The sequence below is a fragment of the Eriocheir sinensis genome, chromosome 22, assembly GCF_024679095.1.
Source record: "Eriocheir sinensis breed Jianghai 21 chromosome 22, ASM2467909v1, whole genome shotgun sequence".
NCBI lineage: Eukaryota > Metazoa > Arthropoda > Malacostraca > Decapoda > Varunidae > Eriocheir > Eriocheir sinensis.
In genome coordinates, this window is record NC_066530.1 from 2,089,413 (window position 1) to 2,102,721 (window position 13,309).

At 42.4% G+C, this 13,309-nt stretch overlaps 1 protein-coding gene and 1 long non-coding RNA gene across 7 annotated transcripts in view; one reads left to right on the forward strand and one right to left on the reverse strand.

Moving 5' to 3' along the window:
- Nucleotides 1-13,309, forward strand: part of LOC127001928 (putative neural-cadherin 2) — a 118,269-nt gene that overhangs the window by 27,168 nt on the left and 77,792 nt on the right. For 2 of the 5 annotated variants that reach the window (XM_050867173.1, XM_050867174.1), the window contains exon 1: nucleotides 11,736-12,029. The exons of 1 other annotated variant lie outside the window; for it this stretch is intronic. In XM_050867173.1, the coding sequence (XP_050723130.1) occupies nucleotides 11,861-12,029 (169 nt within the window). In that variant the 5' untranslated portion in view covers nucleotides 11,736-11,860. Of the gene's footprint in view, nucleotides 1-11,735; nucleotides 12,130-13,309 lie in introns of those variants that run through there. 2 more of the 5 variants (XM_050867176.1, XM_050867178.1) reach the window with 2 other exon arrangements.
- Nucleotides 1-13,309, reverse strand: part of LOC127001929 (uncharacterized) — a 199,392-nt gene that overhangs the window by 12,698 nt on the left and 173,385 nt on the right. The gene's annotated exons all lie outside the window — the stretch shown is intronic.

The window sequence follows — 13,309 nt, forward strand, 5'->3', positions numbered from 1 at the left end:
AAAAAGAAAAATAAAGTAAAAAAGTGCGAAAAAAAAGAAAATTGAGAAAGAGAAAGAGGAAGAGAAAGACAAAAAAAAATAAAGAAAAAGATAAAGAAGGAAAGAAAGAGAGGGAAAGAGAAAGTAAGAGAAAGCGAGAGAAAGATAGAAAAAAAAGTAAAAACTGAGAAGATGGAATATATACATAGGAATACATAGGAAGAACAGACACCAGCAGAAGACCTGGCGGTCTTTGGCGAGGGCGTCTGTTTTCTACCGCTACTACTAGTAATCTTGGTGTGGTAGGACAGGATAGAATAGATGAAGGCTCCTCCCCACCCACCTCTCCCTCCGGCAATGTGCCGGCAGGAAATAGTTAGAAGAGAACACCATGTGCCTTTAAGGAAGAAAGGGACATGAAAATTTTACAGTAAAGAGAGAAATAAGAGGAAATTACTACCCTGAGCTTACGCTACTAGGGAAAGAAAAAATGTAGGGACACTAATATAAAATGAATATATAAAAATATAAGAAAATAAGAATATGGAAGAAGGAAACGGAAGATTGATGAAGCGGAAGGAGAAAAATGTGTATCAGCATTAAGTAATCCTCTGGAGGGAAGGAGGAAGAGGAAGATGGATGCAGCGGCGGCGGTGGCGAGGACCGGAGTGAGTGTGAGGGAGGGAGTCAGGCCTTGATACCTCCATGGAGTCAGGGAGGATGAATGAATGAGAATGAGTGAGTGAGGGAAGACGGGAGGGAGGGAGGGAGAGTGTGGTTTAGATTAATAAAAGTCAGCATCTCCATTTCTTGCTCGTCTCCTTTTCTCAGCTTTCTTGCCTTTATTCATATTCTTATTCTTACTACTACTGCTGCTGCTACTACAAATACTACTACTACTATTACTACTATTGTTATTGATATTCGGGCAACTATTGTTTCTTTAGGCTCATGCTAATCGTGAATTACGTAGACAGTATACTTTTTACTACAAGTTGTTGGTTAATTTTGTTACGAAAACGTATACTTCAGTTCCGGCTTAAAGAAACGTGGTGCAGTTTTCCTTTGAAGTTGTCCGTTTTCTGCAGCGCACTCATTTTGGGATAGACTGCTAAGAACTGCTTCCTTTTTCTTTTCTTTTTTCTTTTTTTACAGCAAAGGAGGCAGCTCAAGGGCACAAAAAAAAACAATAATAAAAAAAAGCCCGCTAATCGCTGCTCCCATAAAAGAATCAGAAGAGGTGGCCAAAAGCAAGGCCAAATCCTGCTCGACAATATTTTGGTAATTTGACCTAGACATTCGATGAGTCATCCTTTCCTACACACAACTTTCTATTGAATATGATTGTCGCTGTGGACATCCTTACCCAACAGAAGTGTGTGTGTGTGTGTGTGTGTGTGTGTAATTCACCACGGCCTGATCACGTGTTGGACTCGTAATCACCCGCAGGTACCCTCCCGACATGAGCAAGTGCTCTTTATCGTCGATCTCTGGGTACTGCCAGAACCTCACTCCGGCCTGAGCGGGCTCGAACCGCCGCCCTGTTTAGCCTGGCCGCGTAGCGCTCTAACCATGCAGTCGCGCCACGGAGAGGTGCGCCACGAGGTGTGTGTGTGTGTGTGTGTGTGTGTGTGTGTGTGTGTGTGTGTGCTAGTATAATGAAAAACATCAAACCAATGTAAACTAATCAGGTAAATCATTTTGGTGACCATTTGATAATTTTTTCAGATGAAAAGAAAATCAATCAGTGAACTAGATCGGTGTCTTTACTTATCACTTCTGATGGGATGTAAATAAAATCATTCCTTATATGACCGAATTCAACACCAGAACAAATAAAAAATACATCTAAATAAATAAAAAAAAAAAACGAGCTGGGAAGAGATGAAATGGAAGGAAGGAGGGAACGAAAGGACGGTGGAAGGAAGAATAAACTCAGTGAAAGAAGGAAAGGGAGGGAAACAATTAAGAAGGAACATTGATTTACAAAAAAACACAATCTATACTTAACTAAATTTCACCGCGAAAAATTAATACAACAAAAGAAATAGAGAAAGGAAATAAAAACCCGTACTGATGAAAACATAAATAGGAGCAGAACTGAAAATAAAAAATAAAAAACAGTACTGGGGAAAACATTAGTACTAGCAGAACTGAGAATAAAAACCCGGAACTGATGAAAACATTAGTACTAGCAGAACTGAGAATAAAAACCCGGAACTGATGAAAACATTAGTAGGAGCAGAACTGAGAATAAAAACCCGGTACTGATGAAAACATTAGTAGGAGCAGAACTGAGAATAAAAACCCGGTACTGATGAAAACATTAGTAGGAGCAGAACTGAGAATAAAAACCCGGTACTGATGAAAACATTAGTAGGAGCAGAACTGAGAATAAAAACCCGGTACTGATGAAAACATTAGTAGGAGCAGAACTGAGAATAAAAACCCGGTACTGATGAAAACATTAGTAGGAGCAGAACTGAAAATAAAAACCCGGTACTGATGAAAACATTAGTAGGAGCAGAACTGAAAATAAAAACCCGGTACTGATGAAAACATTAGTAGGAGCAGAGCTGAAAATAAAACCCCGGTACTGATGAAAACATTAGTAGGAGCAGAACTGAAAATAAAAACCCGGAACTGATGAAAACATTAGTAGGAGCAGAACTGAAAATAAAAACCCGGAACTGATGAAAACATTAGTAGGAGCAGAACTGAAAATAAAAACCCGGAACTGATGAAAACATTAGTAGCAGCAGAACTGAAAATAAAAACCCGGAACTGATGAAAACATTAGTAGGAGCAGAACTGAAAATAAAAACCCGGAACTGATGAAAACATTAGTAGGAGCAGAACTGAAAATAAAAACCCGGTACTGATGAAAACATTAGTAGGAGCAGAACTGAAGATAAAAACCCGGTACTGATGAAAACATTAGTAGGAGCAGAACTGAAGATAAAAACCCGGTACTGATGAAAACATTAGTAGGAGCAGAACTGAAAATAAAAACCCGGAACTGATGAAAACATTAGAAGGAGCAGAACTGAAAATAAAAACCCGGTACTGATGAAAACATTAGTAGGAGCAGAACTGAAGATAAAAACCCGGTACTGATGAAAACATTAGTAGGAGCAGAACTGAAAATAAAAACCCGGTACTGATGAAAACATTAGTAGGAGCAGAACTGAAAATAAAAACCCGGAACTGATGAAAACATTAGTAGGAGCAGAACTGAAAATAAAAACCCGGTACTGATGAAAACATTAGAAGGAGCAGAACTGAAAATAAAAACCCGGTACTGATGAAAACATTAGTAGGAGCAGAACTGAAAATAAAAACCCGGTACTGATGAAAACATTAGTAGGAGCAGAACTGAAAATAAAAACCCGGAACTGATGAAAACATTAGTAGGAGCAGAACTGAAAATAAAAACCCGGTACTGATGAAAACATTAGTAGGAGCAGAACTGAAAATAAAAACCCGGTACTGATGAAAACATTAGAAGGAGCAGAACTGAAAATAAAAACCCGGTACTGATGAAAACATTAGTAGGAGCAGAACTGAAAATAAAAACCCGGTACTGATGAAAACATTAGAAGGAGCAGAACTGAAAATAAAAACCCGGAACTGATGAAAACATTAGTAGGAGCAGAACTGAAAATAAAAACCCGGTACTGATGAAAACATTAGTAGGAGCAGAACTGACACAAGGACGATAACTAAGGGAAAAAAATAATGACAGAGGAAGTTATAACAACATAAGATACGGCAAGTCAGAATACGAGACAGAATGGAACACGAAACAGAAAAACTGAGGTAACACTTGAGACGAGGAGACTTGCAGACAGACTAGACATGGAGAGACATGAGACGGATAAACTTGAAGTAGACGGGATTGAGATGATCATAAGAGATAAGACTTGAGACAGATAGAAGGACAGAGAAAGAACCGATAAGAACTGATAAGAAAAGGATGTTAAAGAAGGGGAAAGGAGCGAGACAGGAAAATTAGTCACACAAGATATACAGTTTAAAAGACGAGTCGAGATTAAACATAGCGCAAAAGAACGAGGAGGTGAACACTTAAGAAAACACTAGACATGGACAGACTTGAGACAGGCAAACTTCAGGCAGACAGGATTGAGACGAACGGAAGAGATCAGGCTTGAGACAGACAGAGGAACAGAGGAAGGGTCAATCCGTTGGCGTAACAGGGTCACTAAATCTCTCACCAGGGCGGAAAGTGGCGAGGCACGGGGCAGAAAATTGAGACGCTTTTCCACTTGTTGGCCGGGTAATGAATGCATGGTGATAATGGTGACGATAGTGGTGATGATGATGATGATGGTGATAATGATGATGATGATGATGAGGAGGAGGAGGAGGGGAGAAGTAGGAGGAGGAAGATAAGAATAGGATGATGATAGAATTAATGTGTAATGATGATAATGACGATAAAATAAGCAGGAATAAAGGAGGAGGAGGAGGAGGAGGAGGAGGAGGAAGGTGATCTGAAGGAAAAACAGGAGGAGGAATATAAGATAGGGATGATGATGATAATGGCGATTAGATAAGAAGAAGAAGGAGGAGGAGGAGGAGGAGGAGGAGGAGGAGGAGAAGAGCGGGAATTAAAAGGAAGAGAAATATCAGATAAAAGAAGGGGGAGAAAACGTCTCTTGAAATAAATTCGCATGAAAACAGAATGAACATAACTCCGCGACAGTCAAGACGGCAAAAATTGGTGATCTTTTCATTCCTACTTTCCATCCAGACAATCTACTTTCTCCTGCCACTTCTCGCCTGCAGTGTTGCGGAAAATTGTTTGTTGTAAAGAGTGTGAGGGTCGCTTAAAGGACTCCCTACTATGTTACTCCTTAGGTCTTTTTAGGAAGGTACGGACCCTCGAAACACATACGCAATCCATTCAGTCTCAAACACCTTTATAAGAGACTCGCTTCCTCCCTAATGAGCTCACGGAATCTCTTTACCAGTGCAGAGTTAAACAAGGCAGGTGCAGTTCGTAATCAATTTCATGAACTGATTGCCACTCACACGCTAAGTACCTCAACGTATTATTGTTCCTGCGCATGGATGTAATCAGGCTACCGGCTTTCAGGGGCTGAGTGAGAGAGTGGGCTCATTACTCCTCCGCTTGACGGGGTGACTCGCTTCAAGGACACGGGAGGAATTATGGGGCTGGTTAAAAGCAAGCGCAGAGCCGTATTTACTGTAATACATTTTAATACGTATTACTAGCGCAGCAACACGGAGCATGAGGGACTCAGTATTAATTATAGTCATGTCTCAAGAATCACGTTTGAACCTGATTACGTGAATGATAAGAGAAAAGTCCTACTACTTCTAAAGGTTCCAGCAATCCGTCTGTATTCCTTAACGCCTACGACCTGAACTCTTTCAAGAGGAGAGTATCAAGACACCTTTTTTTCTTTTACTGGAGCAGCGCCAGCGAGCTTTTTTTTTTCACTTGAACTGCCCACCTTGCTGTAAAACAAATCAAATTAGTCACGTACAATATGCTCATACACAACAGGCACAGCTTATTAGCTTCAAATTCCCATTATCGTTTTCGTCACTGTGCGCTACTTTCCCGGGCAGCCTAAATAAAGCATTCCAGTTTTGTCCTAAAAATCTCGAGGTTTAGGCGAAGGGGGAGAATGCGTGAGGAGGGAGTGCAGGGCGTGAGGAGGGAGTGCAGGGCGTGAGGAGGGAGTGCAGGGCGTGAGGAGGGAGTGCAGGGCGTGAGGAGGGAGTGCAGGGCGTGAGGAGGGAGTGCAGGGCGTGAGGAGGGAGTGCAGGGCGTGAGGAGGGAGTGCCGGGCGTGAGGAGGGAGTGCAGGGCGTGAGGAGGGAGTGCAGGGCGTGAGGAGGGAGTGCAGGGCGTGAGGAGGGAGTGCAGGGCGTGCGGGGAGACCTTGACGTTTTCCCTCGCCCACCAGAGTGGCGCAGCATCCCCAGGGGCCCTGAGTGACGGCCGGAGGGTGGGTGTGCATGGCTAATGGCTCCAGGCGTCCCCAGGCATCAGCATTGATTGTGCGTGGTAAAACAAAATTCAGTCACTATTATGGTTACTCGCAGGAGGTTACTTATGTGATTTTTTTTATGTGGTCAAATATTTTAGTCACTTATGATTATTTGTAGAACACTTATTTTTGTATGGTAAAATATTTCATTTACTATATGGTTTGCTTGAGGGTGGCTCACGATTTTCTTTAACGTGGTCAATTGTGTCACTTTGATAAGGTTACTTACGCGTGACTACTTACACGACTTTTGTTCAGTCACTATAATTTGGTTACTTACGGGTGGATATTTAAACAATTTACCTTTATGTGGTCAAATATTTCATTGACATTAATATGGCTACTTACGGGTAAATACTTACTCGATTTTTCGTCTACGTGGCCAAATAATTGTCACTTTAGTATGTTTACTTAGGGGTAATTACTTATCGATTTTATTTTGTGGGTAATTATCAATTCAAATGGTTACTTATATCTACCTACTCATACGACTCTATTTTACGTGGTCTAATATTTCAGTTAGTAACCGGTAAATACTGCTCAAACATTCTCCTCTGCATGTCGTGTGTTAGATCATAAAAGATGAAGAAAACATGATTTTTACTTATTTTGATGTCTGAGCGTGGCTCGTGGCCGCCAGCCGTCTCTATGCACCTCGGCTTTGTGGATTATGATTTCACATGAACATAAAAATCGTGTCTTCGTTTCTGGTACATTTTTTCTCGCATTCTTGTGTTCTCTTTTTAGGAAGAATGTGTTGCGGGAACGTTCTTTATATTTTGTTCACAACCCTTGGTCCGATACTTTACTCCTGGTCCTTTACTGTAAAAAAAATCCAACTATAATTACACGTGAGTACAATATGAAGAACATCATTAACGAGCCCTTGGTTGAAATCGGCTTCCCTGTGCAGTCTCAAGCGCTGGCCATAATATTTTCGTGTTCAGAGTTTAAGTCAGTGACCAACTCTTTGTGTGCCTCACAGATCACCTTACACATAAAGCACGGGAAGAAAAAGATCGAGGATGAAAGGAAAATGTGAGACGAATGAAAGTGGAAGATAAAGAACGAAGAAAGAAAGAGCAGAGGAACAGACAGAAAGATGGAAAGATTGAACAAAAAAGGAGAAGAAAAAAGAATAAGTATGAGAGGGAAATGTGAGATGGACGAAAGATGAAGGTTAAGTAGGAAGAAAGAAAGAAGAGAGAAACAGACAGCAGAAAGAGGGAAGAACTGGAGAAAGGAGAAGGAACATGTAAAAGGAATAAAAAGGCGAAAAGGGATTATGTGAGAATGGAGGGAAAGTAGAAGGATATGAAAGAGCAACAGGAAAGAACAGAGAAAGAAACAGAAAGAGGGAAAGATTGGAACAAGATGGGGGAATATGTGAAAGGAATAAAGAGGTAAAAAAGGATTATATGAGAAAGAAGGAAAAAAGGAAGAATATGAAAGAAGAACAGAGAAAGAAACAGAAAGAAGGAAAGACTGGAGTAAGGAGAAGGAACATATGAAAGGAAGGAGGAGGCGAAAAGGGATTAGGTGAGAAGGGAGGAAAAGTGGAAGAAAAGACTTGCCAAAAGGGAGGAAGGAGCAGGATAAAATCTTTCGCCGTAATGCAGATGGAAGGAGGGAGGGAGGGAGGGAGAGAAGGGAGGAAGAGTGTTGCGCTTTTGCAGGGAGGAACAGAGGGAGAGGAGGAGTGAGGAGTGGCGTGGGCAAGGGAGGGAGGAAGGGAGGGAAGAGACGCGGTTTACTGCAGAAAGGAAGGGAAGGAGGGAAGGAGAAAGAAGAGCAAAGAGGAAATGGAAGTGGTATGCTATTTTAGGCACGGATAACGGAGATAAAGAGAGATGTGAAAAGATAATGAATGGAGGTGAGAGAGGAAAGCTAATGAACATAATGACGCTTTTTTGTGGACTGATGAAAGAGAGTTGAGGTAAAAAAAGGAGAAGCAGGAGATGAAGGAGGAAATGAGAAGGTGTGAGAAGCAGAAAGGTAGAGGCAATATAAAACTGAGAAACAGAAGATAAGAGAGAATTGAAGTACAAGGCAAACAAAAGACGAAGAAATGAAAGATAAACAAAATAAGCAAGAAATGTAAAAACCGAGGAAAGAGGAAAGGAAGAAAATGTGAAAGTAAAGGAAGAACGAGGAAAAAAAAGAAAGGACTGAAGGAAACAAAAAACGGAGAAATGAAGAAAAGAACGAAGATTTGAGGGTAAGGAAGAAAAATAAACTCTCTCCAGATGCAATGAAAAAATAGGGAAGGAGGAAATAAGGAAGAAAGGAAGAGGGAAAGGCAAGGAGGAAGGACAGAAGGAAAGAAGAATGAAAAGAAGGAAAGAATTAAGAAATGAAAGAAGAAATTGGAGGGAGTCAAGGAAGGAAAAAAGTCAGGAGGGAAAGAAGGAGAGAAAGGAAAAGGCGAAAGAAACAGAAGGAAAGAAAGAGAAAAATAAGGAAAAGAAGGAAAAGAAGGAAAGGATGAAAATATGAAGGAAGAAAAATAGGAGGGAGACAAATAAGAAAAAAAGACAGGAAGAAAAGAAAGAAGGGAATAAGGGAAAAAAAGAAAGAGACGGAGGAAGGAAGGAAAGAAAGATGGAAAGAAGAATGAAAAGGAAAGAACAGAGGAATGAAGGAAGAAAATAGGAGGGAGACAAGGAAAGAGAGACGACAGGAAGAACAGAAAGAAGGAAGGAGAGAAAGGAAAAGAGGAAAGGGATGAAGGGAGGAACAAAATCATGATGTTAAAAATTCTAGGATGCAGGAAAGGAAGGAAGGAGAGTGGAGAGGAACAATGAGAAGCAGGTGCAGAGGAGGAGGAGGAGGAGGAGGAGGAGGAGGAGGAGGAAGAAAAGGAGGAGTAAAAGGATCACGCTTATGAAGAATAAACTTAATCTGTAAATAGACTAATTCCCCTTCAGAGGTCATCTCCCTCAGATCTCTCTAGTGGCTTACGTTCCATATTTTTCCCTCGTCCACTTTTCTATAAGCAGTTAATTCAATATCCACCTTTTTACCAACGTGTAGTGTTATTAGTGAGGATTTAGCAAAGGTTGACTAGTGGGTTCTATTGTGTGTTTGACAAGTTGCTCTGTTGCGTTTTCCTCGTCCATTATTTTATCAGGGTGTAATTGCATGTTCACTCTTTTTCATTCGGTAATCGTGTTGGTATTGTAACAGTAGCATTGGGTGATTAATAGGATACGTTCTGCAATTGATAAAGCTGTGCCGTTCATTTTTTTCCCACTCTTTGATCGTCTTTCTAAATCTAATGTTCACGTTGTATCAACCTATCGTATATTTTATTGGGTCTGTAGAAAAGGTTGCCGAGTGACTTCTGTTCTGTGGTCGACCGATAAATTAGGATCATCTATTGCGTTTATAAATCATTAAACTTATTATTCACCTTTTGATCAGCCTCTTGTTTCTGTCATGTAGATCAAGGAAGCATTAAAACAACGGCTATTTTATATTTTGCTTCGAATACATTTAAAACGCGTTCAAGCATCCCACCAGTCATTATTGGTTCACTTCTTAACGTTGTCTACCTCTCGAGTGTTCCTGAGTGTGTGGCTGAGTCGACAGAGTGACGGCGCCGCGTTCAGGAGGACACGAGTTCAATCCCCGCCCGGTGCCACCAAGCTGGGATTTTTCAGCCGCCGCCGAGTGGCTTAAAACTACCCACATGCTGTCCATAAGACCACCTATCAACCCGGACTCAAGATTCTAGGATTAAAGATGAGCTCCGGGAGGGCAGCATGAGCCAATGCAAGATGGCGCCACTATAAACACTCGCCTGCGCCAGAACGGGCTGGGCCGACCATCAGACCCCACCGGGAAGAAGCCTACCGGCGCAATTGGCCGCGACGTATAAAAAAAATAAAAAAATCCAAATTCGCCGCTTGGTAAAACTACTAGTACTACATTAAGGTAATATCCCTTTCAATGCAGGGTAACTTACCGCCTTTAAAGGTTACTAAGATTTTGTGAACCAATATCTTTAGTAGCAAAATAAGGAGATCCTCGCGGGCAGAAAGAAAATATCTCAAAATACGCAGTAGTTATATAAGCCTTAATAAGAACTTTTAGCAAAAATGTGTAAGCTCGAACAGTCAACTTTCTTGCGCCTCAAGTTTCCGAAAGATCTCATCAGAAATTCATGAGACGCGGGATTATGTAGACACTCTGTAGACGTTTGTATTAGCTCGCTAAGAGTTGGCGAAGGTTAAGCAAAGTATCAGCTGATCTCAGAGGGTAGCAGAGGACGAGGGGTGAAGCTAAGGTTGGTATTGTCAGATGCTCCCGCCCCTCACACCAACTATTTCCAAAGGCCAAAAAGGAGGTTAATCGAGTTCTAATGATTGTTCTTTTAAGTTCACGGTACAGAAGAAGGTTCAGACTACCACCAGGGCTATAAAAGTACCCTTGGAAATGCCCTAAACTCCCACGAAAGACTAGTAAATTACGTGTTCTTGGGCGCAGAAATGTTTAAAAATATGGCCCTAAGAGTGTGTGGGGAGGGATGATGGTGAGTGCGATTGGATGTAGAGGGGGTGGGGGATGAATAGGTGTAGTGGTGGTGGTGGGTGTGGGTGTGGTTGGGTGTGGTAACGATGTGTGTGTTGGTGGTGGGTTTGGCATCAATATCTACTAAACATCTCCTAGACAATGTACTAATGACAGCTAGGAGTGGTAACACCAAAACTGCCACTGGGGTACTGAAACACTCAAATGAATGGCCTGGTTCTTAGGGTAACTTTGTTCTGAACCCGCGGGAGAGGGCCGAGAGTGAGAGCGATCGTAAACAGAGAAGTGAGAGTGATCAAGCCAAGGAGAGGGTGAATAAGAGGGTGACAGTGTGAGGAGGGTGTAAAGGAGTAGTACCAGAAGGATTAAGAGTGTGAGAGTATGAGAGAAAGAGAGAAGGCTTAGGTTAAAAGTCTGAGTGGAAAAGTAAGAAAGTTGAAGGGATGAGGCAAGATGAAAGAAACATGTAAGCGGAGGAAATATAAAGGAATTAACTAGAGGAGGAACTAAACAAACACTCACATAAGGACAAAACTAAACTACACGTAAGGTAAAGCAAAGTTGGGAGCATTTGCTGTAGCTGCGCGGTGTGGCGGTGTTCATCTCCGTCACGTTGGCACCCACATAATAATCAAACAAGACCAACTTAACAGGAAGAAGGTGACGTTGCAAAGACTAAGCTTCCGCAAAGGATCGCAGGGGGAGAAGAAGAGAGGATAAGGATAACGATGGTAAGAAAGAGGACAGGAAGAAGGAGCTATGAGAGGAAGAGTGAAAGCGTGGAGAGTAGAAGGGAGACACAGACAAAGGTGAGGGGAAGATGAAGGTAAAGAAGGGAACAGGTATGAAGGAAATACGAGAGGAAGAGAGTGAAAGTGTGAAGGAGAGTAGAAGGGGGACAGAGATAAAGGTAAGGGGAAGATGAAGGTAAAGAAGAGGACAGGTATGAAAATGAAGCCGAAAGCATGAGAGAAAGTGGTTCAAGCAGGGAAAGATGGATGAGGGCAGTGTGCATGAGGGAGAGAGGATGAAGGAAAACGAGAGGTCGAGTAGAAAGAGAACGGCGAGAGCAAGAAGGGTGAACGCGGTGCAAGAAGGGGTTGGCCAGGGAAGGGCGAGGGTTAGTTTCAAAATCATATAAATAATAACACTGCCGTGAAATAATGCCGAGTGATCTAATATACTACACAACAAAGGTGAAAGGGATGCAAGTATGGATGAGGATAACGGAGAGGGTGAGAGTGAGTGTGAGGGAGAGGGTGAGAGAGAGGGTGAGGGAGAGGGTAACAGAATAAAGGCAAGGGGATGAGGGAGAGGGAGATGGATGCCGCCCAGCCAGCAACGGACCACCGGCGGCAGCAAGGTGGTGCAGACGGCCAGCCAGTCGCGTGCCGGCCGCCGCCCCGTGAAGACTCCCGCGGCGCCCTCAGGAGCCCGCCTCCCCGGCACACTGCGACCTGTTACTCCGCTGACGGTCTGTACCACCACCTCCTCCCTCCCCCTCCCTTGTCGCGCCTGCCTCTTACTAAGCCTCGTATATTCGTATTCAAAAGTCTGCATAAGTCATCCGCTTTGTAAGTAAGACTTCAAGCCGAATTTCTTGTTGCGAAGATGAATAAGAAGTTGCTGACTCCATATCTCACTTACTACACCCGTGTGGAAACTTTAGATCAAGCTCAGACTGTTGGTTCTTACTGTATAATATTCCCTTTTGTAATATTTTTTCAAACTTTGTGTGTCGGTATCTCGCGGTACAAAAGGACTGACTGTAAGACTTCTTTGTTTCGCCTCGCATACTCGTGGAATGAGCCCCGAGACACTGAAACAGCGTGAATCACTCACTTTGTGAGTAGCTACTAAGTATTCCAGCCGTAACTCGTCGCGATGAATTCCTGAGGACTAAGCAACTCTGCGGGACCAATGAGTTTAAAATCGGCCAAACGCTAAGACTTGATTATGACGCTTTCTTAACATTTTTTATCTTTTCATCAGTCCCCGAACATCTCTCACACCTGAGCAGTATTGCTGTCCCAACCTGTCATACCGTGGCGTGTTCAGGTAATTGGCAGTATACATAGACGTAATTTATCGATTAGTCCAGGCGGTTAATGGAAACAAGGACATTACGAATAGCATTATTAACACGACTATAAGTGATATTATTACGGCAACGGCCTGGCCTTTCTTAAGAACAATTTTCGTCAGGAAATTAACATGTAATTTGTAAATCCAGACTTTAATTTGAGTGGACAAGTAAACGTACTGTTGAATGATGTTATTTATTTATTTATTTATTTATACATATTTTTTTTTTATTTACTAATTATTATTATATTTTTTGTGTGAATGGGTGTGCGAGTGTGTGTGTGTGTGTGTGTGTGTGTGTGTGTGTGTGTGTGTGTGTGTGTGTGTGTGTGTGTGTGTAATTTACCATGGCCTAATCACGAGTTGGACTACTCATCCCCAGGCAGTGGCCTTCTGATTAGAGCAAGGCTCATTACAGTCGATCTCTGGGTACTGCCAGGTCCATTACACACACCCCATCCCCTTTGCTCAAGGGGGGACAGTGACCAGTGTGTGTGTGTGTGTGTGTGTGTGTGTGTGTGTGTGTGTGTGTGTGCGTGCGTGCACACACTGTGTGTGTGTGTGTGTGTGTGTGTAATTCACCATGGCCTGATCACGAGTTGGACTCGCTTTCGCCAGCAGGTACCCTCACGACGTGAGCAAGTGCTCATTATTGTTGATCTCTGGGTA